Here is a 25,276-nt window from a genome sequence, read left to right on the forward strand (position 1 = left end):
ACAGATGACACACAGAGTGTTTTTTTTTTTTTTCCCTTCCAAGTTCAACTAAGCGCTTAAGTTCAATTGTTGAGAGAATGACAAACTGTACTGTTTCACTGAGATGCCCAAGCAAGAGTGAAAATCACAGGCTGGCATCCTAGAAATGAAGGATGTCTCTGTTTGCACTCTGGGAGGTGAACATGATTCTGTTACAGTCCCATCACGGGTAACAGGTGAGAATAGGGTCTGTTCGCATCCGATACATTGTTCGACACTGGTGGATTGAGCCGAAGAATCAAACGCTGCCATAAATGTGAAACCAAGACACTGGTCACCAAAGTATGACTGGCATCTAGGGCAAAAATTGCTAAAGAAAGAGGCAATAGTCATACCAGCAGGGCTTTCTCTTTAACTAAATTATAGTTTTATCACTGATCTCACAGAGATGTTGTTTCCCATTATGAGCATGGTCTGATTTAAATATACATTTTATTCCATATAGAGTGCAAATGAATCCTCATATCTGGACAAACAACATACAGTATCGTATATAATGAACTTTTCTGTATACATAATGTACTGGTATCTTTTGCCAGATGTCTATTTCTTCCCTCCACTTTTTGTGATATGTCTATGAAGATTTATTACAACAGAATCCAATGATATGTGTTATGTGTATCAGTCACTTGGAATCCTATTTTACTTCAGTTTGAGGGGTTTTAATCCTTGGCTGCAGGTTTGTTGTGATGCACCAAGCCATCGAGTGCCTGTCAACTGTCAAAACTGGGATGCCTGCATCTCTGATTCACAAGGGCATATCAACCCCTGTCAAATCTCAACACAATGAAACCACAACTCTGTTTGAAAGCTGTTGCTGCAATTCTCATGCACTCAAAGCAAGGGGCTGGGGGTCATTTCCTCTCTCAGATGCTGTTGCCTGTGACATTTTGAGCTTTTATGCCATTTTTTTTTTTTTTTGCATTTTGGTGCCCGGAATGCCACTCACTAGCATGATAAAGTCAAACGTGCAGTATCTATCTGTCCATTAATGTTGACCACTTTTTAATGTGGAGTTGCTATGGTCTAGAGCCTAACCCAGAAGTGGACAATGTGAAGAGGGGGGAACCCCAATAGGATTCCACTCCAACATCCAGTAACACTGAAAAATGTTCAGACATCAGATTGGACTCATAAATTCATATTCCCCACATAATGGTGTTAAATTAAATGAAAAATTGTTATAAGGGCTTGTGAGAAAATGCATCTAATTTTTGTGTTGTACAATTGGCTTCCAAATTCAGTGCAGTGGCGTTTTTGCTCATTATGTGGTCTTTTTGTTTTTCATAAATGTTATTCTCGTGATCCTGACAAAGACACAACAGACAATACAACCATACACCACTCAGCACAGTACGAGTGAGTCTCAAAAACACAACCCCATTATCATTTCAGTGCAGTCATCAGGACAACAAAAAGAAAATTAGCAGGGAATAAACACCCATGGGAACTTTTTAAGAAAAATGCAAAATTCACAACACTCATTTAACTATGTACATAAACTTAATTATGTCAAGTTCAAGACAACATGGGACAACAACGTCTTCGATAACGAATCTTAAAGAATTACAGCTAATTAATTAATTAATTAATTAATGTTAATCTAATATCGCGACTGAAACAGTGCATCCATTATTATTATTATTATTATTACTACCACTGCTCGCTTCCTCACTCACTCACACACTCACTCACACAGTTTTGATGCGCTCATCAGGATTGTGGCAGTATGGATCCTGTTCAGTAGTCACTCGGCGCTAGGCTAAGAGGGGTACAACCTGGACAGACAAAAATAAATTTTGTTTAGGTTTGCTTCAGGTGATAAATTTTAGGTGACACAACCAGGAACTTATTCATTAATTTATTTATTGTAGGAAATAATGTTAATTCAATGCCTTCACATGGGAATGTGTCTAATGCGGTAATTTCAAGGAATATTTAACCCCCATTAGGCCAGGGGATTGGTGTAAATATAAATATTCTCAAATTTTACAGATATAAATTGAGACTCCAAGACCAAACACTAGCAATCAATGATTTATTTAGACTTTTGGATATGGATGAAATAGTCCTTGCAATGCCCCTACAGTTATTTCACTGAAAACAGTACAGACAGAAATATGGTTGGTACCTAATGAGTTTATTTCATGTCCTTCATCTGGTCAGCCAAACAAGAATAAATGCATTTTGCAATTATCCCACTTAATTACTCATTAGATTACTGTTGGTAATTACTGTCCTTTCACTGTATTCATTTGTCAAAGAAATTAAGTAAGTAAAGTCTCACTGATTTCCAAAATATGACTAAGATTTCTTTAAGTATTTGATATCAGGATTGTGGCAGTATGGGTCCTATCCAATTTGGTCTTTCTTCGAAAGGTTTTTTTTTTTTTTTTCTTTTTTTTTTTTGTAGAATGTTTTAAGTGTGGGGGGGTGCGGTGGCACAGTGGGTTGGACCACAGTCCTGCTCTCCAGTGGGTCTGGGGTTCAAGTCCCGCTTGGGGTGCCTTGCGACGGACTGGCGTCCCGTCCTGGGTGTGTCCCCTCCCCCTCCAGCCTTACGCCCTGTGTTGCCGGGTAGGCTCCGGTTCCCCGTGACCCCATATGGGACAAGCGGTTCTGAAAATGTGTGTGTGTGTGTTTTAAGTGTAGGGGGGCGCAATGGGTTGGACTGGGTCCTGCTCTCTGGGGGTCTGGGGTTCGAATCCCGCTCGGGGTGCCTTGCAACAGACTGACGTCCCGTCCTGGCAGTGTACCCTCCCCCGCCAGCCTTATGCCCTGTGTTGCCAGGTTAGGCTCTGGTTCCCTGCGACCCCCTATGGGACAAGCGGTTCAGAAAATGTGTGTGTGTGTGTTTTAAGTGCGGGACAAAATAGCTGACAAAACAAAATTCCTTTCTAATTTCATCTTTCAGTACCTCCAGTGCTGTCTGTGCCACAGACAGCCTTCAATGCTACCGCGGACAACCAGGAGTCGGTGACTTTCACCTGCAGAGCTTACGGCTCACCGGATCCTGAAATCACCTGGCACAGGCAAGCAATACACTTTTCTTGTACTGTCCATGAGCAGCACTATCACACCTGTCTCAGTGTACTGAGAATGTGAAATATTATGAGTTACACCAATGAACAGTATATTGTGACACTGTCATACATGTCCAATATTTGGTACAGACTTTGTGTTATCGCTCTTGTCACAGCTTACTACACTGTCTTGACATTATCATCTCAGTATTTATTCACCTGAAAATATCATACCAGTCCCAATGGACCTGTGGGTAAATGGCTTCACGTTTCCATGTCAACATTTTTACATTTTTGTTAAAATCCAGAAGCACGACTACTTTTGTCTGCTGTATAGGTAATAATAATTTTATATATATATATATTTATATTTATTTATTTATTTTCCTTTTTCCTACAGCTAAATTTAAAGATGTGCAATAATGTTCACACAACAGAAAATTCTGGTTTTTCATTACATTACAAACTGTGGATTTAGAAAGTTTTCAGACCCCTTCACCTTTATTTACATTTTTTTTTTAATGGTGCAGCCCTATGCTAAAATGGTGTAAAGTCATTTTTTCCCCTCATCAGTCTACCCTCAATATCTCATAACGGCGAAGCAAAAACAGGATTTTAGAAATTTTTTCCAAATTTACTAAAAAATAATAATAAAAAAAAAACTGAAATATCACATTTACATAAGTATTCAGACCATTTGCTAAGACAAATCACTTTATGTTATACAGCCTGATGTACCAGTTATTATACCTAATGTTTGTACTTGCATGTAAATCTGTAAAATTCTGTAAAAATTTAACATTGCATATTTAATTCAATTTCTCTGATGCTCTCTCATAAGTATTACACACTTAACTGTTTAATTAGTTTTTTACTCAAAAGAATCTCATGTCCCATAAGGTATTCCTAGGTGAAATGGGGGCCAACTTATGACATCTAAATAGACTCTGCTTTTCTGTTCTAAGCCTGTGTATCATGGTTACTGCAGACTGCTTAATATAAGAGTGCTGCCTGCAGCTGTGATGACCCTTCTGCTTTTTAACTTTTATCCCTATGCCTTACAGCCCATTCCAGTGCAATCATTTAACTATTCTTTTTCCTCAAGAGGCATGAGCTGTGTAATTCCCTGTGTTAAGACACCCCACATTTCAGTGAACAGGGATTTCCGAATGGCCCTTTTGGATTTGTAGGACTGTAGGATGAAGTTTATTTCCTTCAATGGCTTCTTCTTGAATCTTGTTACTGTTGTTACTTGTTCCTGTTACTTGTTAATGTATTTTCCTTTACACCAACGATAATGGGTTTATTTGTGTCTGTATGTGTGCGTGCTCTACGCTTGCAAGCTCAGGAGGGGAAGGCAGATCGAGGAATCAGACCAGTACACGCTGAAAGGACGGGGTAGCACCCTAACCGTGCGAGATATCAAGCAGGACGATGGGGGCTCCTACACCTGCAGGGCCAACAACAAGGCTGGGGTGGCTGAGTCGGAGCTCCTCCTCAAAGTGTTTGGTAAGACAATTCAATCTTCTCACTCATCCACAGTGTGTAAAGTTTCAGTACTCATCCATTTCAAGCTGTCTAATCCTTTGATATCAGAAATATTCTGAGATGTTTATAATGGGACACTGGAGTGTCCAGTTCTTTGAGAGATGAATGTATTACAGAACAGTGGAATTCTCTCATGTGTGATACCACTTGATTCAATTGAGCAGCAAGTTTGAGAAATTGTGAGCAAACACTGCACACCTTTGCGTCATTAAATGCACCTGGTTACTTAAAATGATTTATGTTTGTTGTCATAGTATAACAGGAACTTACTCTTCACTTTAAGAGCAAACAACAGACAGTTAACAACTGTGGTTTACAGTTTTTCCTGATTGTTGCTTCATTTTCATCATCATCATCATCATCATCATCTTCCTGTGTCATTTTCTTTACCCCAAGTCCATTTCTTCCTCTGAAACCTACAAAACACTACACAGAGCTCTGACATCAGCCAATAAGAGTTTTCGTTTTTTCTCTCTCTCTTTTTTTTTACCATTGATCTTTGGGAATATTTGTAGTTTTACTGTAGTTTTATCTGTTTTGAATTTGGTTTTCCTTTTTTTTCCCTGTTGTACATATTGTTTAAATTTAGACACTGTATATGTTAAATGTATCACAGCCAGGGACCCCCTCGTTTTCTGTCTGCTGTTAAAGTGAATAGTTTAGTGAGCACCTGTTACAATACAATTAAACAAAAGGCTTTTGAACCCAGTGACTCCCACAAGGTGATTGTCCATACAATTACAGATCCACCAGCATATTTAACAGGTGGCCGTGTTGACTGAAAGCATCTGTTTGGAAAATGAAAGCTGAGGCTGATGAAAAAAAGAGTAAAAAATCAACTTTGTCATGATCCTGGATTTTGAGCCTATCACACCATATTATGCATTTTAGTGCATAGGCACTGGATAATAGCAGTTTGCAGATAATTGCCCTGCCAGGTTTATGAACTTCACACTGTTCATGTTTTCATGAGCCTGAGCCACAGAGGAGTTAACAGAATTTTGAGCTATTAAGTGTTTATCTATCTCAGTGGTGCACTTCGAATTTTGAGTAATTTCCCCTTATTTGGAACAAAAAAGCTTAACATTAAAGATGGAAAAAGGTTATATACTGTATATATAAACTGGACTGTAACTATGAGTTATTCTATCAATGCTTAGCCCAATAGAACATTGGAGTACAGGTTACATTTATTCATAGTTATCAACAATTCACAATAATTTGCAAGTCTGAAAGAGGTTTTAAAGTTGTGCATCTTTTCCAACCTGATGGAAGTCTTGACAAGTCTTGACAAGTATTTGTAATATGTTTGTTACCCAAATCTTTCAGAGAATTAATTTTAATCAAATGCCTGTTTTATACTTGAATCCCCAGGTGGGATGACTCACTAACTCTTCCCTAAAGATTAAGAGCTGAGCTTGATTCAAAACAAGCACATCCAGTTGCCCCTGAGGATTAGGATTAAGACTCTCTCAGTAGGATTCCCACTAGTTTTCTCCCTTTGTTTTTTACAGTTCCCTGAATGATTTTTGGTAAAGGCCACTTATAAGCACGTAATTACACAGATGACAATGTGTTTCAGCATTTCATCAAAGGTTAGTTGAAAGTAATTTTCCCACTTGGACAATAAGTTAAATTTTAGATTTGTCTTGACTTTTTACAAAAATAAAGTTTCAAGTTTGTCAGAGTTACATGTATCATGGAAATCTTCCTGAATGCTTCTCTACAGACTATGGACAAAGACAATAGAAACACCGCACAAACAAAACGATGACAATGACAGTGAGTAATGCTAATAGCAATGACAATAAATAACGGTAACAGTAGTAACAATAATACCAGCAGACAGCCGGAGAACTTAGAACATGAGAGTGAGAATGCAAATGCTTAAAGTGACAGTGTAATTTACCAATGTGCTTGGAAGGAGGAGTCCAGCTCTAGTTACTACAGGTGGCACATTGGTTAGTGTTGTATACTCTTACAGCAGTGGGGTAAAAGCTGTTCCTGTACCTAGCTGTGCGAGTTCGAATAGACCTGAGCCGCTTTGCAGATGGCAGAGAAGAGAAAAGTGCCCGTGCGGGGTGACTATGGTCTCTCGTGATGCGCATTGTCTTTCTGAGGCAGCGTGTGCTGTAGGTGTCCTCGAGTGCTGGTAGCTGTGTGCCGATGATTTCCTGAGCCGTTTTGACCACCCTCTGTAGGGATTTCTTGTCCTGTATGGAGCAGCTGCTACGCCAGGATGTAATACACCCTGTGAGGACGGATTCCACGGCACACCTGTAGAAAGTGGAGACGTTGATGGGCCTTTTTGATGGTTGATGCTGTGTGCTCAGTCCATGTGAGTTTGGCAGTGAGGGTGACCCCGAGGAATTTGAAGCTGTTGACCCTCTCTACCATGTCCCCTCCTACGTAGATGGGTAAAGGACTCAGGACCTGGTTAAAAAAATTAACATAATCTAACCACATTCCCAGTCATCTATTGATTCAGTTGCTGAAACGATCTGATGTCAAGTTAAATTACTTTTTTTGCCAATTATTTATTAAATAGTGTGTCCACATTAACTGAATGATGGAGTCTTTTTCAGTCTTATGAAGCACTTTCTCCTTTGGATTTTATGCAGTGCAGTGAAGCATGGAGTCATGTCCTGTATTTCTACAGGCCTTTTTTTTTTTTTTTCTTTTTTTTAATGCACCTTTGATGTTTCACTTGCTTTACACAACCACTATATTCTGAACTCTCAGTTTCAAAAGATGAAGTGATCCATTTGGAGGTTTAGGGGCCTTCTGCTGGATGAGTCATGATATAATTCTGGAATGCATTCCAGGCCCTGGCTCCTCTTTATGTGCATGTTTATGTTTGGAACAAGCCCACACATGCATAATCACAGCTGCAGGACAAAATCTGACACCTAGAAGGAAAGCTGTTTAAATTAGCTCCAACTAAACATTAGCCATTCATTTAAACATTTAAATAAACATTATTCATTCATTAAAAATAATGCAATACAGGGTATGGGCTCATCAAATTCTGAGTGCAACTAATATTTTTTGAAACTGTACTTACAAAGCTATATTGTACATAATCCTCTTGTTACACAGCGACTTAAATACTACAATCTAGTGATTAAAATCTTACGACCCAATTGAAGAAGTTATCTTCAGAAAGTATTACTGTAGAAATCGTGTGATAAAGCAGATGTGCCCTCTTGTGAAAAACCATCTGTTTATTGATAGAAAGAATAGAAAGTTCAAATAAACAAACAGCACGATGCCTTAGTGGGATGTATTGTCACAAGACAGCATATAGGCCAAGGTTATAGATTTGAATCTAGTCCCACTTTTTGTTTCTGCAGGCTTTGCATGCTTGTGCAATGTTTGTGAGTGTCTCCTGTCGGTGCTCTGCTATCTCCGAGTTGCCTTTCGTGCATCAGTGAATGAGTGCACGTGTAAATTGCCTGTGAAAGCCGTCATCCTACTGCGTTTCTTCGGCGCACCAAATTTGCTCTATTTTTGCACACTCTTCGGAGACAAACAAACTCAAAACAAGCGGCACCAAAGGGAGTCCGAAATGACCGATGAGATGAGTGATATTTTCCTCTTACAGCTTTTTTTCTTTTTTCTTTATTTTCCTCTTCTAATATTAACGTTAAAAATAGGCAGTCTCTTTGAATTGGACAGAGACTGGAGTGCTTATGAGTTGTTTGCTTAAGATTGCAGAATCATTTTTATGATGTCAGTTTTCATTGAGAGCATGTATTTGCGCGGCACAGTGCAACAGCGAATAGCGTTGCTGTTTTATGGCATCTGGGTGGTGTGAGAGGATGTGGGTTCTATTCCTACTCAGTCTGTGTGGAGTTTGCATGTTCTCCCTGTGTCTGTGTGGATTTCCTCTGGGTGCTCTGGTTTCCACCCACAGTCCAAAGACATGCTGTTCAGATTCCACCATAGTGTGTGAGTGACACAGAGAGAGTGTGTTCCACTTTTTTTTTTTTTTTTTTACAATTAGGGGGCTATGGTGGTGCCACAACCCTGCTCTGGACAAGCTGTTTCAACCAGTGTGTGCATTTCACAGTTTTGTTATAGCCGTTGATCAGCCAGTATATATAACTACATTTTGTAGCATCCTCTTGAAGTACATTATTCTAAATAGCTTTCATTTAATGATTTAAAAAAAAAATAAAAAATTCAACTGATGATCTAAAATGCTTGTCTTCCTAAAAAAACACACTTAAAAGTCCAGTCTGAACTATTTACATACAAATTTTTCTGTAAACAGCTATTTAGTAATGTGGAAACGGAAAAAAGTCATGAATGTGGACACAGACATTTAATGCTGATTTTGTTTTGCTAATGTTATTTTGCTTGTTTTTTGTTTATTGTAATTTTTTTTTTTATTGTTAGAAAGTAACTAGGGCAGATTGATAGCTCATCAGCCAGAATATATAAAAAAAAAATGCAATATCAAATGTCAAATGTCTTTCAATTTTCTTATTGTCATGTGAATCAATTCTTCCAGAAATGTCAGACAGCTGGGCAGAACTTTGACACAGCAGGTAGTGTTGCCGCCTTACAGCACCTGGGTTGTTTGGAAATGGGTTTATATCCAGCTCAGTCTGTACGGAGTTTGTATATTTTCTCCGTGTCTGTTTTGGTTTCCTTTGCATGCTCTGGTTTTCTCCCACAGTACAATGACATGCAGATCAAATTAAAATGACCATCAAAGTTACCCATAGCGTGTCACTGTGCATGACAGTGTGAGCGTGTGGCTACCCTACGATTGTGCTACCCTTTTGCATTACTGTCCTTTCACTGTTGCAAGTATGGCCAGATTTCTCAGGTATACTCAACCTTTGGACAAGTTCTGCATGCACTGCAACTCACTGGAAGCTGCTTTAATCTGAGCTCATGTTCTAAAATTATATATATTAAAATAGCAGAGCTAATGTTTTAGCTAACATTAGAGTGCATTATTATGTAACTTGAAATATACATAACCATAAACAAAAAGCATTTCGAAAACGTACATTAACTATAGAAAAGTAGGAGATTAAAGACAATTTTAAGACAGGACAACAAACCTCAAGCATAACAACACTAATATACAGTAAAAAGTTAGATGTTAAGAGCTATTAATTCAGCCAGATGGACAACTACTATTATAAATCATTGGTCATTTTTAAGTTTTCGGACTCACTTTTTTATTTATAATATTGTAACAATTTTAAGAAGGAATAAAGTGTTCAAGACCCACTTCCTAAGATTTTTCTTACAGATCAATTACTATTTGAAAACTCATATAAACACTAGATTCAGAGTCTCCACATTCCATTGAACCTTTAGATAAAATACTTTCACTTATCAGTATTGAAGGATGGCAGCCTGAATAAGTTTGTTTGCAAAAAGATGTTAGGTTTTGCTAATGGTTACAAGCATCTTTAAATTGCTAAGATATAAACCCCTGTTCAATTTTAGCACATTTTTGCTGATCTCTTGCGGTGAAGGGTGAAGCTTCAACCGGTCCATAAACACAAAGATAAATTATTCAAATAGAGTGTGACACATTATTTATGGAGAAGAAGTACATTATATTCTTTCATAAAATGCCCTGCATCTTGAGAGATTATTCAGATTGCACCTTGCCTTTTAATGTAAATGTATGGAAATTTATTCGGTAGTCATCAAAATCCTTTCAAAGTGCAAGCCTTGGCCTTCTGCAAAACATACATTTAAATTAATAAGTTGTCAGATGGTGAGTTTTGTTTTACAGTGCTTACTGGGAAATGTAGTTGTAATTTAGTTTTGCAGTATTGAAGAGCCAACGAAGGCACATAAAGTGTAGGGGAATTGTAAACATTAATTTCAAGCTGGTTGTTCTTGCTTTTTTTCACTGCTGTTTTGTATCACCCTTTTTCCTCGTTTGGTGTGACACACCTGTCAAAGCCTGATCTTACTAATCCATTAATTATTAAAGCGAAATAACTGGTATTTAGTTCAAAATTGTCAGTTTACAAATCTGGGTAACTCATATGTCAGAAAAGGTGATTGCATAAAATTAGAAACAGCCATCTGTTGCTTAACTATCAAGCACATTCTAGTCAATATTATTTAAATCTGCCATTAACATGAGTGGGATATGTTCCAGAAATTGTAACCGGCTATTGAGAAAAGACCTCCACCTTAAATCTCCTATCTGGTATTTCAAGCTGTTGTTTATATGAACTTTCCAGCTGCTTCCAGATGCATATGTTCTTTTGAGGTGCACATATATGACCCCATGGACTACAGACGAGAATGAGACTTCTGCTATTTGCTCTCACTGTGTCTTGCAACAATCCAGTCTAGTGCCTACAATCTCTGTAGTAACGCCCCTCCTTCTCTGTCATTGTCCCCCAGCCCCTTTTGGCACATGAATGATTTCACAAGCCTGACTGTGGGCACAGAAAGGAGTCCTGGTCTCTCTCATGACCTCTTCTCCCTACTCTCAGCTGTGGGGCATTGTTGCCCCAGTTCTCATTATAGCAGCGTAGCATCTGTTGTCTGTACAGTGCCGAATAAAAAATTGATTTTGCTTTCTGCATACAGTATTTAAATGGTTGCAATTGAGCTGTTACACATAAAAGCTCAATAAAAAGCAAAAAAAAATTTCCAGCAAAAACATGGGGGTTTTAAAGCATTTGTGCAGTGAGGGCTCTTCTCTACAGCAAACGTGTAAAAATGTGTAAAGCTTCCAAACATTTAATGCTGGAGATTTTTTTTTTTTTTGCAGTAAGGGCTTTTTTAAGTGGCACACACACACACATTTTCAGAACAGCTCATCCCATACGGGGTCACGGGGAACCAGAGCCTACCCGGTAACACAGGGCGTAAGGCCAGAGGGGGAGGGGACACACCCAGGACGGGACGCCAGTCCATCGCAAGGCACCCGAAGTGGGACTTGAACCCCAGACCTACCAGACAGCAGGACTGTGGTCCAACCCACTGCGCCACCGCACCCCCACCTTTTTAAGTGGCATTCATTCATCAACTGAACCAGATTGTTTTTCCTTACATTTACGAAGAGCTGAAAAAAGTAAAATGAATAAACACAAAATAAAACCAGCAACAGACCAGTTGAAGTAAGAAAAAGAACAGAATGATTTTTTTTCTTTTCAAATTAATACACATACATTGACTGAAACTGCTTATCCCAAGCAGGGTCATGGTAAGTAAGAGACTAACCCAGCAAGACAGAGCACAGGGACACACCCAGGATGGGACACCAGTCCGCCGCAAGGCACCCCGAGTGGGACTCAAACCCCAGACCCACCAGGGAGCAGGCACCAGTCAAACCTGCTGTGCCACTGCACTCTCTCTCAAATGAATTCATTTCCTATAAATTTAAAGTCAATCTATTTATTACATGCACAAACTTTAAAATGTATAGCATAAACAAAATGAAACAGCTTTATAATGAGCATATCTAAGTGAAAAACAGACAAATTGCAGTTGCAATTACAGTAAGTGTCAAATTGCTATATTTTTAATGATGTAAAAAAAAATTTAATTGTGAGACAGTGTCTCTTAGAAGTTGCTTGTTAGAATAAATTCCTGGCAAAGACTATATCATAAAAACTAAGGTGCTTTCAAAGCAACTTATCAAAAGTTCTAAAATATGTTCATTGATTAACTTTGGAAGCATTGACTACTTGAACATCAACAAATGCCAGGTATGCAATATCAGGCAGACAATGCCCCTATTGGGCTGTACTTTTTAAACCAAACAGGCAAGGAACAAACTGGTCACACAGAAATGAATGACACCTCTGAAAGATGTGTTAAGTAAATCGTTGAGTTCAGCAAAAATATGAAGGCAAAACAAAGGGGAGAAACATTTTTAGGGGACTCTAAATGCTTAGAACTAGACCAAGAAAAAATCTGTTTGTGAGACAGAATAGGCCTCACAGTGCCAAAAAGTAATACTGAGATGATTGTGTAGACATGCCGTCTTTTAAACTGCTGTCCATGGTTCTGAAGTTCCTATTTTTGGAAATGGTGTTCAGTGGAATTTGCTGTGGTTCTAGGTGTCTCTAGTATTTACAGACAGACAAACAGCTGACACAGAATTACAGAATAAATAACCTGTTTACCAAGTATACAAACACGAGAGAATAAATAGTAGTGTAAACACAAAAAAAAAAAAAATCTATAAGAATTGAATTAGAAACACACACACCTACCTGCTGTGCTGAAATACTATCACTCAGTTCCAGGTGCCTTAAAATAAGTATTAATATACCAGTCAAAACAGAAGCATTCTCTCTGGAAAAGTGTGACAATCCAGTGCATAACTGACCTAGACAGAGTAGTTAAAAATTATTTGTCATTCAAAACAGTTGAGAGACAGGATAAAACATGACACTTGTGGTGTACTTTCCAAACAAGCATTAACCCTTTTATCCAGATATCTTAATCTGATTTAAATAACAAACCTTTTAATTGACTGGAGCAACGGAGCTTCAGTATGTTGTGAATAAGAGCTTTATTCCATGGTATCTTTTTTAATCATGTGTTGAAACTTGTTCACGGTTGATTTATTTCTGATCTTTTCAGCGCCCTGGGGTGTTTGTTGTGGACTGACGAATCATATTTGATCCCTCCAGACATCTTTAAATCAGAAACTGTTTTTGTTTATGTCCTTTATTCATGTGTGTACTTATTCCTTGACTCATTATTCTTCACAGTGTAAGAAAGGAGGAAAAATAATATTATTCATTATTCATAATATGAGCTGTTTGCCCTTGATATGCTGACACTGGGGAGGCTCAAGCAACAACATCTGCAAGAAGCTTATCTCTAGGAAACCATCCGGGGGCAAGAGTAACGTTGCACTTGAGTTTTGCTCTTATAGCTGTTCATCTGCTGCTCTTAGCTTCAAAGGAAGGTTCATTGACACCAACATGCGTGTTAAAGATTCCCTCTGGCACTGAGATGGTTCTGTTAAGACAGGAGATGATCCAAACTGCACGGTGACTTCTAGAGAAGTTACAAAGTGTCACTGAAGGAGAGAAGGCACTAAACAAGAGCAAAGAAAATTTCCTGACTCTTCAAATACATTGTGCTTGTATCTCTTCTCCATGGCACACAGCTTTAATTGATTGTGTTGTAAATCTCAGTGCTCATATTTTTTTTATTATCATGAAAGTAGAGTATTACATGTTCAAGAAAGTTACCCATGCAAAGCATTTACCAAATTTTAGTTTACATTTCCATTTATTCATTTAGCAGATGCTTTTCTCCAAAGCAACGTAGATCTCGGCAAAAATACAATTTGTGCATTGCATTAAGAGAAAGAGACATGGCTGCAGACATGTGACTCTTAAGTAAACTTAGTTTGTTACCTTGCACTTGATGCACCAATGTTTATTGCTCGAGTAGGTGCATGAAACGCAGGACAGATGAATCCTGAGAACCTCCTACCAATTTTATTTATTTATTTTTTTTTTTTAGTTTACAAGTTAACTACAAAATAGAGTCAGTACTTTCCTTCCTGAGAATTCTGTGATATGAAATGCAGAAAGGAAGGGCACAGTGGTGCAGTGGACTTGGCCGGGTCCTGCTCTCTGGCGGGTCTGATGTTCGAGTCCTGCTTGGGATGCCTTGTGATAGACTGGCGTCCCATCCTGGGTGTGTCCCCTCCCCCTCCAGCCTTGCACCCTGTGTTGCCAGGTCAGGCTCCAGCTAGCCGCGATCCCACTCGGGACAAACGATTTCGGACAGTGTTTGTGTGTGTGTGTGTGTGTGTGTGTGTGTGTGTGTGTGTGTGTGTGTGTGTGTGTGTGTGTGTGTGTGAAATGTAGAAAGAACATGAAAGCTTATACTGTCATATAGATGACCGCTACTGTTCTTGTGAGAGGCCATTATTCACAGAATGACAGGGTAATATCATTTAGCACTGGGAACTACAAACAGAGTAGAGGAAATGCTTTCAACATTGACACAGGCAGTGGAGTTCTGTTGACCCTCTGGTTGTACAAAAAGTACCATACTAATGTTGCATGACTTGAAATAAAAGAAGGAAATCTACAGAAGCTATTCAGTGAAAAGACTGAAAACTTGGTTGCTTTTATTTATGGCTAGACTTTTTTATTTCCATTCCAACTGTGTGATCTAGTCTTTTATAAATTGATCTTTCCCTTTGGATGGATGTTATTTCAAACACTAATCAAGTATGTCATGTTAACCTTCAGTGCAATCAGACTATACCTATTCCAAATAATTAAACCTGCTGTGCTGTTCTTATTATCTGAACTTGTGCTTCAGCCCTACATCAATACACTGTGGAATGTGGAACATGATCCTCTTTTTCTTTATGAATGCAGTACAGCCCCACATCACCCAACTCCAAAATGTGTCAGCCGTGGAGGGAAGTGCTGCCATGATCTCATGTACGGCTGAGGGAGAGCCACTTCCTGAAATCTCCTGGAGAAGGGCCAGCGATGGCGAAACCTTTGCAGATGGAGACAAGGTACTGGAGTCACTGTTAATATAAATTCAGTAACAAAACAACCAGGCTAGTATAAAGGTCATTTTAACCAGATGTTTTTAGATTTAAAAGTTATCTGCATGGATATATGCATATTAAGTTTACGTTTATTCATTTAGCAAACACTTTTCTCCAAAGTGACGTACAACTCAGAATAAACAGATTTGCATTTCGCCAACAGACAGAGATTAACATCCAGACACATCCAAATATAGTGAGGTTGTATGATTTTGTCCAATACTAACATTTACTGTGACCACAGATTGTATGAGTTCTCTGTAAAACACACACACACACACACACACACACACACACACACACACACACACACACACACGCACACGCAAAATTGATTGACACTCTTTTTATTTTTAACACATAATGTAGTGAACATTTATGGAGCAAACAAGAGATAAAGGTAAAAGTGGTGTGAAACAGATATGCTTTGTGGCCCTTTTTGAATGTTCGGAAGGATTCAGAAGTTCTGAGTGAGATAAGGAGTTCTCTCTATAACGCTGAAGCTGTAACTCCAATATGGTAAGAGTGGTTTCCAGGGGAGGAAAATAGTCTGGTCAGGACATAGTGAGCAATCATCTCCTGCAAATGACATGGAGCAAATGCATTGACATTTTTATAGGCTGTATCCACACTCTTGAGGTTCACATGGGCAGCTACAGGAAGCCAATGGAGAAAGACGAGGTTGAAATCTATCTGTTTAGAAAAATCCATTCCTTGGATAGAGTGTTTGTGAAATATGATGGATACATGGATGGATGGATGGATGGATGGATGGATGGATGGATGGATGGATGCATGGATGGGTGGATATACATTATACAAGTTCCATCATGCTGTGTTTTTATTTACACCTTTCTTATTTACATGTGTCTATACAGCACATCATTGATGGAGGTATACTATAAATGTGTTAACCATTTGTTTGTACATTTGAAGTCAAAAGAAAGTTGTTACAAGACACTATTTGCCCAGAATAAGTATCAGAGATGTTCTTGTTATTTATTCAGATGTACTGTTCAAGGAAAACCATAAAAAAAACCTTTAAATTTTTGGATTCAAATGTCAGATTTCAAAATCTAGACTAACAAACTAACTGATTGTCAATTATTATGGTATTACTTGGATTCTGAGTTAACTTCCTGTGCAGCTACAACAAATGAACTGTGGAAAAAAAAAATGTATTCTAGATGTTGCCTGTGACAGACAAAAAATGGATCAAAAAGGAATATGCTGAAGGAACATTCAGCTTGACATATATATAATACACATATATTACACACACCGTCTACAACCACTTGTCCCAAGCGAGGTTGCAGCGAACCGGAGCCTAACCGGGCAACACGGGGTGCAAGGGTGGAGGGGGAGGACACACACACCCTGGATGGGACGCCAATCTGCCGAAAGGCACCCCAAGCAGGACTCAAACATCAGACCCGCCACAGAGCAGGCCCAGGCTAAACCCGCTGCGCCACCGCGCCCCAATATATATTTATATATACACGGAGAACAGAGTTCATTCTATTGTTATGATAGAGGGTTGTCACATGGATGAATGAAGACATTCTAAAAAGGACGATAGGCCAAGAACAGAGTGACCAACTGCAGCTCTGCAAGTGATTATAATGCCTCTCTGCTCACCAAATAATGAGGAGGTCAGTCTCCAAACATCACCCAGTCAGATACGAGGCTAAAAATAAATCTGAACTCGGTGGCACTCACACCCCCAGATTAATTAAAGATTGGAGTTAATTAGTGTTCCTCTCGGTGTGGTTCAGTCAGCTACAGAAAGGTCACCTGTGCTGTGCAATTAGAGATGTGAGAGAGGCACCTTGTTGCTTCACCATAGCTACCATTCAGCTACCTGATGAGGAGGGAAAAAAAAGAAAAATAACAGCAACTTGGCAATAATGTTGTGTTTTACCTGCTTAATGTTGCCACTTGTTGATGTAGCCCTCCAGTCCTCTGTTACAGTTGTCTTGATGAACAAGGTGCAAGTTTGTGTTTTTCTTTTAATACACACCTTTTGCTTATCAGACATTAACAGCGCAGTCAGAAATCAAAAGATGGTTTGGACTGGTTACCGCTTTCCAACTTAACTGCATTAACATAAAGTGTTTCCTTCAGGACGCTACTTCGAAACTATAAATGTATGAGCAGGTACAGAAAATGCCAGTGCCATAGCACAAAAGCAACACTTATTACACCTTGGACACAAGCTGTAATAGACTCTATTTACATTCACTTTTATGACTGCTTGTGAAAGAATACAAACACACCAAAACACCACCATGATGACAGAGTACCATGCAAGAAAGAGCTATTTGTTAGCTGAGTATGTTAAAAGGTCTTCTTGTGTGTTAGCTATGCTCCATATCTATTAAGTGTGTTTATCATAAAACAAAACATCGGCACTGAAACATTGTGCAGGGACAAAAAATGTTTTTTTTTAATGTAGGAAAATGATGTGTTCAAAGAAATTCTGCATATATAATATCTTCAGCTCAGAAAATTCTGGTGGAGGGAGAAGATTTAAGACTAAAGCACAGACACGTAGGTGTTTTGAATACTTTTAGTAATTTCATTGTATTTTGGCTTGAGCATAGACTAGTGCTCTCTCACATTATTCACAAGTGAATGTAAGGGGGTGTTGGGATGTGTCAAGGATGTTCCCCTTGGAAAATCAAACTTCAGGCAAAAAAACAAAAGCCCATTGTCTGGATAATATTTTCGAAAAAGGGACAGTTTAATTGTAGATATTAAATATGTACTCTATTTCTCTCTCTCTCTCTCTCTATATATATATATATATATATATATACCTTTCTTTGGCATGGTTTTAAAAGTAAATTTTTAAAACTGAGTTCCAGTTACATTAAAAAAATAAAAGGTACACTAGATGCCTGTATGTGCATACTTTATTAGGCTATTAAGAAGAACACAAAGGAGAGTATTGAAAAGCACTATAAATGTAATTTGCAACTGGTGATATGATCCATAATGGTGATATAATCCCTACAGACTCTATGTGGCACCATTATCCTCTTATCTCTGACTGACTCCTGCGAATGTTTGACTCGTGTGTCCTTTTACACTCCATATGCGTTCCATACAGTCTCAATGCAGTTACAATTCAGAAGCAAAACTGCAAATAAGCCAAAACTTAACCATGATAAAAGTTAGAAAATGAGCCAGTCGTAGTGACAGAGAGGAAGACAATTGTCTTGCCTTCTGAGCATCTCCATTATTTAAACACATTTTTCAGCAGTGTATAAATCATCCCAACAAGAGCTTTTATGACAAAGTCTCCAGGCTGACTCTATCTCCTTGTCCTTCATGCAAATGAGATGGAGCCTGGAGCGGACATTACAGAGACGTGTGGGCAGAGAGAAGAAGGCACTTTGAATGGGCACCATAGAAAAGCTCTTGCGTGACAACTCTATACCACTTTGAAAACTGCAATCCTTTTACGTCTGGTAGATTGAAAATTAAGTGCAGGAAAATATGTTTGGATTATGAAGCTTATTCCCTAAAAGAGTTTTCATGCATTTTTTTTTCATAACTTTAGGATTACTATGTTTTCATTCCTGCTACTTCTTTTCTCAATTAACCTTTTTTTATTTTGACTTCAATAGGACCTTTCCACTAGGGGGGCGTGGTGGCTTCGGGTTTGGCCAGGTCCCGCTCTCTGGTGGGTCTGGGGTTGAAGTTCCGCTTGGGGTTCCTTGCGACGGACTGGCGTCCTGTCCTGGGTGTGCCCCCTCCAGCCTTGCGCTCTATGTTGCTGGGTTAGGCTCCGGTTCACCGCAACCCCGCTTTAGATGAGTGGTTTCAGCCAGTGTGTGTGTGTGTGTGTGTGTGTGTAGTACCTTTCCTTCAAACATATTTGTATTTTTTCAATATACAGTCTACATATAACCTTCATTTTACAATTAATGAGGTTGAATGATATTAGGCACTTATGTCTGCATGTTAACTGGTGTAAACTTAATTGATAGGTATATTTTCCAGTTGCTGCATAGTTAGAACACATTTGTTACAGGCTTGCCTATACTCTTCTTTAATTTTCATACCTTTCGTTACATCACTTAGTCACGTATGTTTGTTAGGGTGTCCAGTCTGTGCTGTGAGTGTTTTGAATGCTGAATGTACGCAATATTCAAATTACACAGCGCTTAGAAAGTGCTTCCCTTAAATGAACAGTAATTAACGCCTACAGAAATCGTCAAAGCGCCATCCTGAGCTACGTTATACTTACTGTATCATGTGAAACCGCCGTGCAACATTATTTTTGATACTAAATGTGTGTTCCACAGCAAATGGATGTTTTAAGCAGCTGTGGTCTCCACGGTTTCAGTTTTCTTGATTCTTGATTTTCTTTTTGTAGATGATGTCTCTCTAATCTCAGAAAAAGCAGAAATGCATGTGTCATACATTACTGTAAAATGAGTGTAATAGGTTAAGAGAGCAGAGTGCAGAAATAGTCATTCATAGGTCAATGATGCTTCAGTAAATGTTAATTTCATATGTATGGATTGTTTGATAAATAAGATGTTATGTTTGGCGAATTAAACCGCTTCCAGCGAACATGTTTGTCTAATTTTTAATTGAATTGCACAATAATTATATTTAATCACATCTCTCAATGGTCTTTAAAGAGAGGCAAGTGGAAATTCAATTGCTGTAGTTTCAATCATTAGTATCCTTATGAAACAGAATTAAAGGTTACTTGAGCTGGAAAATTATCAGTGTGGCCCTTTAATGTGGGACATAGGGGAAAAAAACATATATATATATATATTCTGAAAGATGAGTGCGATGGAAAATACGCAAAGCCTTGGAAAACTGCTACCTCCCACATACTGTACAATGTGCATTGCCTATAATGGTATAACAGGATATAGATGATTTTATGTTTTCCTCGCGTGGGTGTTACTGCAGAGTAGAGATGGACGTGTGGAGGTGCGTGGGCGTCATGGGAAGTCCATGCTGACCATCAGCGGTGTACGGCTCTCGGACTTGGGCCGCTTTGACTGCGAAGCTCTCAGCAGGATTGGAGGCCACCAGAAGAGCATGTTCCTTGACATTGAATGTAAGTAACTTCTCCCCATACCACACACCAGTCTGTGTTCACCCCAACCTTAAAATGACCTTTGGAAGTTATTAAAAAAAAAAAAAAAAAAAACAAATAGCAGAAACTCAACTTGTTAAAAGTGTGTGATTGCAGGTGTTAATGCTGAGTTGAATGCTCAGAATGGTCTCCACTTTAAGATAAATAGTTAAGCTATTAATCTAAGGACAAAAATGCTTTATCAAGCACAACACTGAAGTGTGCACATTTGAGCAAGCTATGCAAATTTCATACAGCTCTGAGAAATAGAAGCTGGACACGTTGATGTTTGTGTTGATGGTTGCTTCTCTTTCTTCAGATGCACCCAAGTTTCAGACAAATCACACAACCTACTACTCTTGGGAAGGGAACCCAGTAAATATCACTTGCGATGTCATGGCAAACCCTCAGGCCACCATGCTCTGGAGGAAGGATAAGGTGACAATTTCGACAGAAGGCACTGCCAATGCTCGTGTCTACAATGAGGAGGGCCGGTCTCTGCTTGAGGTACAAACTAAACTTTCTTCCAGTTTTTTCCTGCTCTTTACTATATTAATGTATAATGAAAGTAAAATCTGTTTGCCCATATATAATTTAACATATACAACACCTGCTGCATGTCATACATTCTTTACCTTGTATATTTAACAAATAAATATTCATATAATGTATCATGTAAGTCTTTATTTATATTTAAAGATGTTTAAGCATATTTGTATAGTGTCTGAAACAAAATTGAATGCATTATCTGTAAAATGTTACAATATGTCTTCCAATACCCTAGTCTTTACAGTATTGACTCCAAATTGCAGCCATCAATTTGGGTGGGGGGCATATCTGTTCTGTTTGGCAAAGGTCACACCGATGTCAGAAAGGGACTTTGGGAAATACAACTGCACAGCCAGGAACAACATTGGGATGTGGTTCCAGGAATTCATCCTGGCCCAGGCTGGTAAGTGTTGCCAGAAATTCAAAACAGGTCTGTCTCTGCACAAAGCAAAGGTAGAAAAGGCATTTTGAAATGGAATGGCATTACTACATTTTGCAATATGTAAAAAAATCAGTTCTATATTGTATAATGTATAACATTGCCTAATTGTACCAGACAACAGCATAAATACTGGGAAAAAAAGCTTTTGTAACATGTTGGTAAAAAAACCCAATACATCCTTCAAACTAGAGGGGGTACACTGTCCTTTCCACCATTAGTTCTCAGGACACACTGTGTATGTTATGGGGGAATGTACACATATGTAAATGTATTTATAGAATATGTGTACTGCATATGTATGGATATGCAGTATATACAGTACATAACTGTGTGTGTATAGTATATATGCCACTTTTTTCATAGGTCAAAAAGTAAATATTGTATAGCATACATTCACTTTGAGGGAACTGGCCTTGGAATGATTGGGTTTTTCAGTAATGTAGCCTATAGTCTGACCTTGCCTAGGTTACAGTATCCAGCAGGTGATTGAGATGACAAATTTTACTGGCTGAGCCTGTCAGTTTTATACTTCTGAGCCATGGCAATTACAGTCTTATAATGCAAATAAATTGAATGACCCTCAATGAGAAGTATGCTCTAACAATGATATACTACACACTAAATCTGGAGAAAGTTTTTCTTTTTTTTCTTTTTTTAAATTTTTTGCCATGGCATGCCCCATAATAAGTTTTGCCCCCCAAATTAAATATAATGAAACATATTTGTTTTCTTGTATTGAACTTGTTTTAGGGGAAATTTGTAGTACTGTTGTCTGATATGTTACTAGTGTGGTATGATTTCTTTTGCACTCGTAAACATAAACATAAAAATCAATCCAGTCGTACTGAAACTCCTGAAGAGCATACCAATGGACAAAATTAATTTTTGTCTTACTGGTATAAATCGTATCTCTAATAGTGCCTGAGAGTAGTTCTGATGAAACAATAAGCAACCTTTTTTTTTGCTGCTGGTTTAACAATCACATGGGATTTTAACATTTCATCAGAAATAATACAATATTTATGATAATTTGAATGACTCACAAATATCTCCAACTGAATAATACCACTCGTAGTTCTACCTGCTGCCTTGATTCCAGTGCTGGATGGCAAACACAATTAAATTGCGTCAGGCTGAATCATGTTGTAAACTGTTTCAATAATGGGACCCTCTGAGTTTTCCAATGACAAGAGTATCAGTCCACTAAATCTGGGAAAATCATTTCTTTGGACATAATAAGCACATTGAAAGTAGATGGTCTCCTCAAGATACTGAGATTAAACCTACTGGTTCTACCAGTATTGATGCCTAAAGGTTTTGTTCTTTTTCACAGCCTCTCTGATTTCTAGTTTTTTTTTTTTTTTTTTTTGGTTTTTTTAAAACCAGTCCCTGTGCACTCCAGTTACACGCTGTGCCGTGTTTACCGAACTGAGGCAAACTCCCAGATCCACAGTGGAGGCTAGGCATGGTGGCACAGAGGGTATTTATTCTGGGGAAAAGAATGGTTTCTTGTCAGCCTCCTTGTCCAAGTGCTACATCCCAGGCCCAAGGCTACGTCTGCCTTCAACAGGCCCCATGTGTCTTGTCAGGGGCAACTTTTCCGTGTGTGTCAGGAAGCGCGTGGACACACACACACACACACACACACACACACATAATTTCATGATACACATGGAGGCACACTTGATACTCAAGCTTCTTGCTTTCTGAAAGTTTTTAAGATGAAATCGTGATTATTATTCTGGACTAGCCTTGAGGCGATATGGGATAAGGTTTGGAAAAGTACATATGTGGCGTTACAAGGTAATTGATTCATTGATGCTCCCGGGACTTTTGGCATTAGTCACCAAGAAACACTGGGTTTATTCTGAACATCTCGGAATAGGAGAGCTCATCTTCTACAAGGTACTCATATGAGAGTTTAAAAAAGTTGTGCTGATTCAGTTCAGGTGGGTTATATCATCAACCAGCTTCAGTTATATATCTGAAATTGCCAGAAATGTTTTGACACCAAAAACTAACAACCATATGATTGTAAACCAGCAGCAGGAGCAGAGCAGGGCTTTTACTGTCTGTGTTGGTGAAAAACTTATTATGAGAAAGAACCTGAAAATGCGATTAGTCGTGACAATCAGACTGTATAAATAAATAACACTACAATTTAGTAATGTTTGTTATAATCTCATCATCCCCCATCACTACCGAGGCTCTCAGGTTAGCTTCAATTTGTAGGGACTGTGTGACCAGGTTTGTTGCTCTCATTCCTGGCTGATACAAGGATATAAAGCCTGACTGCCAACCTGTGGCCTGCCAGGCACTTTGAGCCTTGGTATATAGCTCAGTCGTGATTAACAAGAGCTCAGGTCCCAGTGTGTGGGTTCTGACCAAGGGTTCTAGACAACAGGATCAATCCAAACTAATCTCTTAACAGAATTATCCTTTTACTCCAAAGTCCCAGCAGCAGTATGTGCCTCCAAAGGTTTTTACATTGCAAAGAGTCACTAATTATGCAAAATGGAAAAAATGAGGAAGATTTCTGTTCAGAGTTTATAAAGGCTTGTGAACAATATGTGGATACATGTAAATAATTATTATGTTATAATTATTGATTTATTGAGTTTTTTCCTTCAATGTAACTTACCAGGTGAGATTTCTGTACTGATCTCCTTATGATTATTTATCCATTCATACTGCTTTTGTGTGGAATTCAAAGTAAATGAGTGACTTACTGAAGGGTTCTATAGCAAACAGTTGTATTTAAACCTATATTCTTTGTGTGGAAAGTGATGGCTTTAAGATCTGTCCTAACTACTACTTCGGTAAGCGCAACAATAATGATAATATTACCGATAATAACAATGTGTGAATTTACAAACCTCCTATTGTCATCAAACCCCTCCATCTCTGCATATTTTGCTGCATAATATAAACATTTTACAAAGCAGGATTTATTTTGAACCAGGCATAAAGTACAGTATTTCTGCAAGTGTAGACATAAAAAGATGCCTCCATCTTACCTGTCAATGCTTCTATAGGAATATGTGTTCCACTTTTAAGTAATTGATGCCTCACATTTACCTTGCATTTTTATTTTTCTCTAAAGCAACTTACGGTGTTAAGCTACCTAAAACTATTTACTCATTTATATAGCTGGCTAATAGTACTGAAGGAATTTAGGGTAAATGCCTTGGTCGAGGGTACAACAGTATGTGCGGTTAAAACCGGAAAGCTTAAAATCCAAACGCAGCAGCTTTAATTACTTTGCCGCCACTTGCCTCAACTTTTATATAACAGCTAATGTTCAGATAGCACAATTACTCACTCACACACTCATGTTCAGTAACCGCTAATCCTGGTCAGCCTTTTGGCAGTGCAGAGCGTATCCCAGAATTACAGCAGCATATGTAAGGCAGGGTGTGTTTGGGGGGTGGGGGTGGTGCGCAAGTCCTTCACACCATAGCCACGCACACACACAGTCGCACACAGTCCCACACTGTTTGTAATTTAGTGCCATTCATCGCAGCTCCATGTCTTTGGACTGTGGGAGGAGGCCCACACAGGCACAGAGGGAACATACAAATTCGACACAAACTGAGCTGGATTCAAACCTACGCTCGAACAACCCAGATGCTATGAGGCAGCGGTACTACTGTGCTTCCCCACAATTCGGTATATATAATATAAAAGCTTAAATATATTAAAAAAATGTTTCTCTGTGTGTGTGTGTGTGTTTGTGTGTGTGTGTGTGTGTGTGTGTGTGTGTGTGTGTGTGTGTGTGTGTGTGTTTGTGCATGTGCACATACACTGTAAGAAAGTGTAAACCATTGGAATAGGATGCACAGCAAGTACCCTGGCAATCAGCTGAGTGAAGTCTTGAATGAGTGGAATACACAAATGCCTGCTACACAAAGAAATAAGGAATAAAGCCCCAGTTCCACAGGGTTACTCTAAGTGTCCTCCAAACCCTTTGGGCTGCAGGCTTCCTTGTAAGGAACAAGCGTAAAGCATGGCTGTCAGAAAATTAGATG

General features: G+C 38.7%; 1 protein-coding gene across 4 annotated transcripts in view; it reads left to right on the top strand.

The window, feature by feature from the left end:
• The window catches only part of LOC108937610 (neural cell adhesion molecule 2), a 234,994-nt gene that overhangs the window by 178,954 nt on the left and 30,764 nt on the right, over positions 1–25,276 (top strand). For all 4 annotated transcript variants that reach the window (XM_018757633.2, XM_018757650.2, XM_018757642.2 and 1 more), the window contains exons 6-11: positions 2,954–3,071; positions 4,411–4,571; positions 14,969–15,114; positions 20,089–20,239; positions 20,577–20,764; positions 21,113–21,209. In XM_018757633.2, coding sequence (XP_018613149.1) covers positions 2,954–3,071; positions 4,411–4,571; positions 14,969–15,114; positions 20,089–20,239; positions 20,577–20,764; positions 21,113–21,209 — 861 coding nt within the window. The remainder of the gene's footprint in view (positions 1–2,953; positions 3,072–4,410; positions 4,572–14,968; positions 15,115–20,088; positions 20,240–20,576; positions 20,765–21,112; positions 21,210–25,276) is intronic.

Source organism: Scleropages formosus, chromosome 12 (assembly GCF_900964775.1).
Source record: "Scleropages formosus chromosome 12, fSclFor1.1, whole genome shotgun sequence".
NCBI classification, from domain to species: domain Eukaryota; kingdom Metazoa; phylum Chordata; class Actinopteri; order Osteoglossiformes; family Osteoglossidae; genus Scleropages; species Scleropages formosus.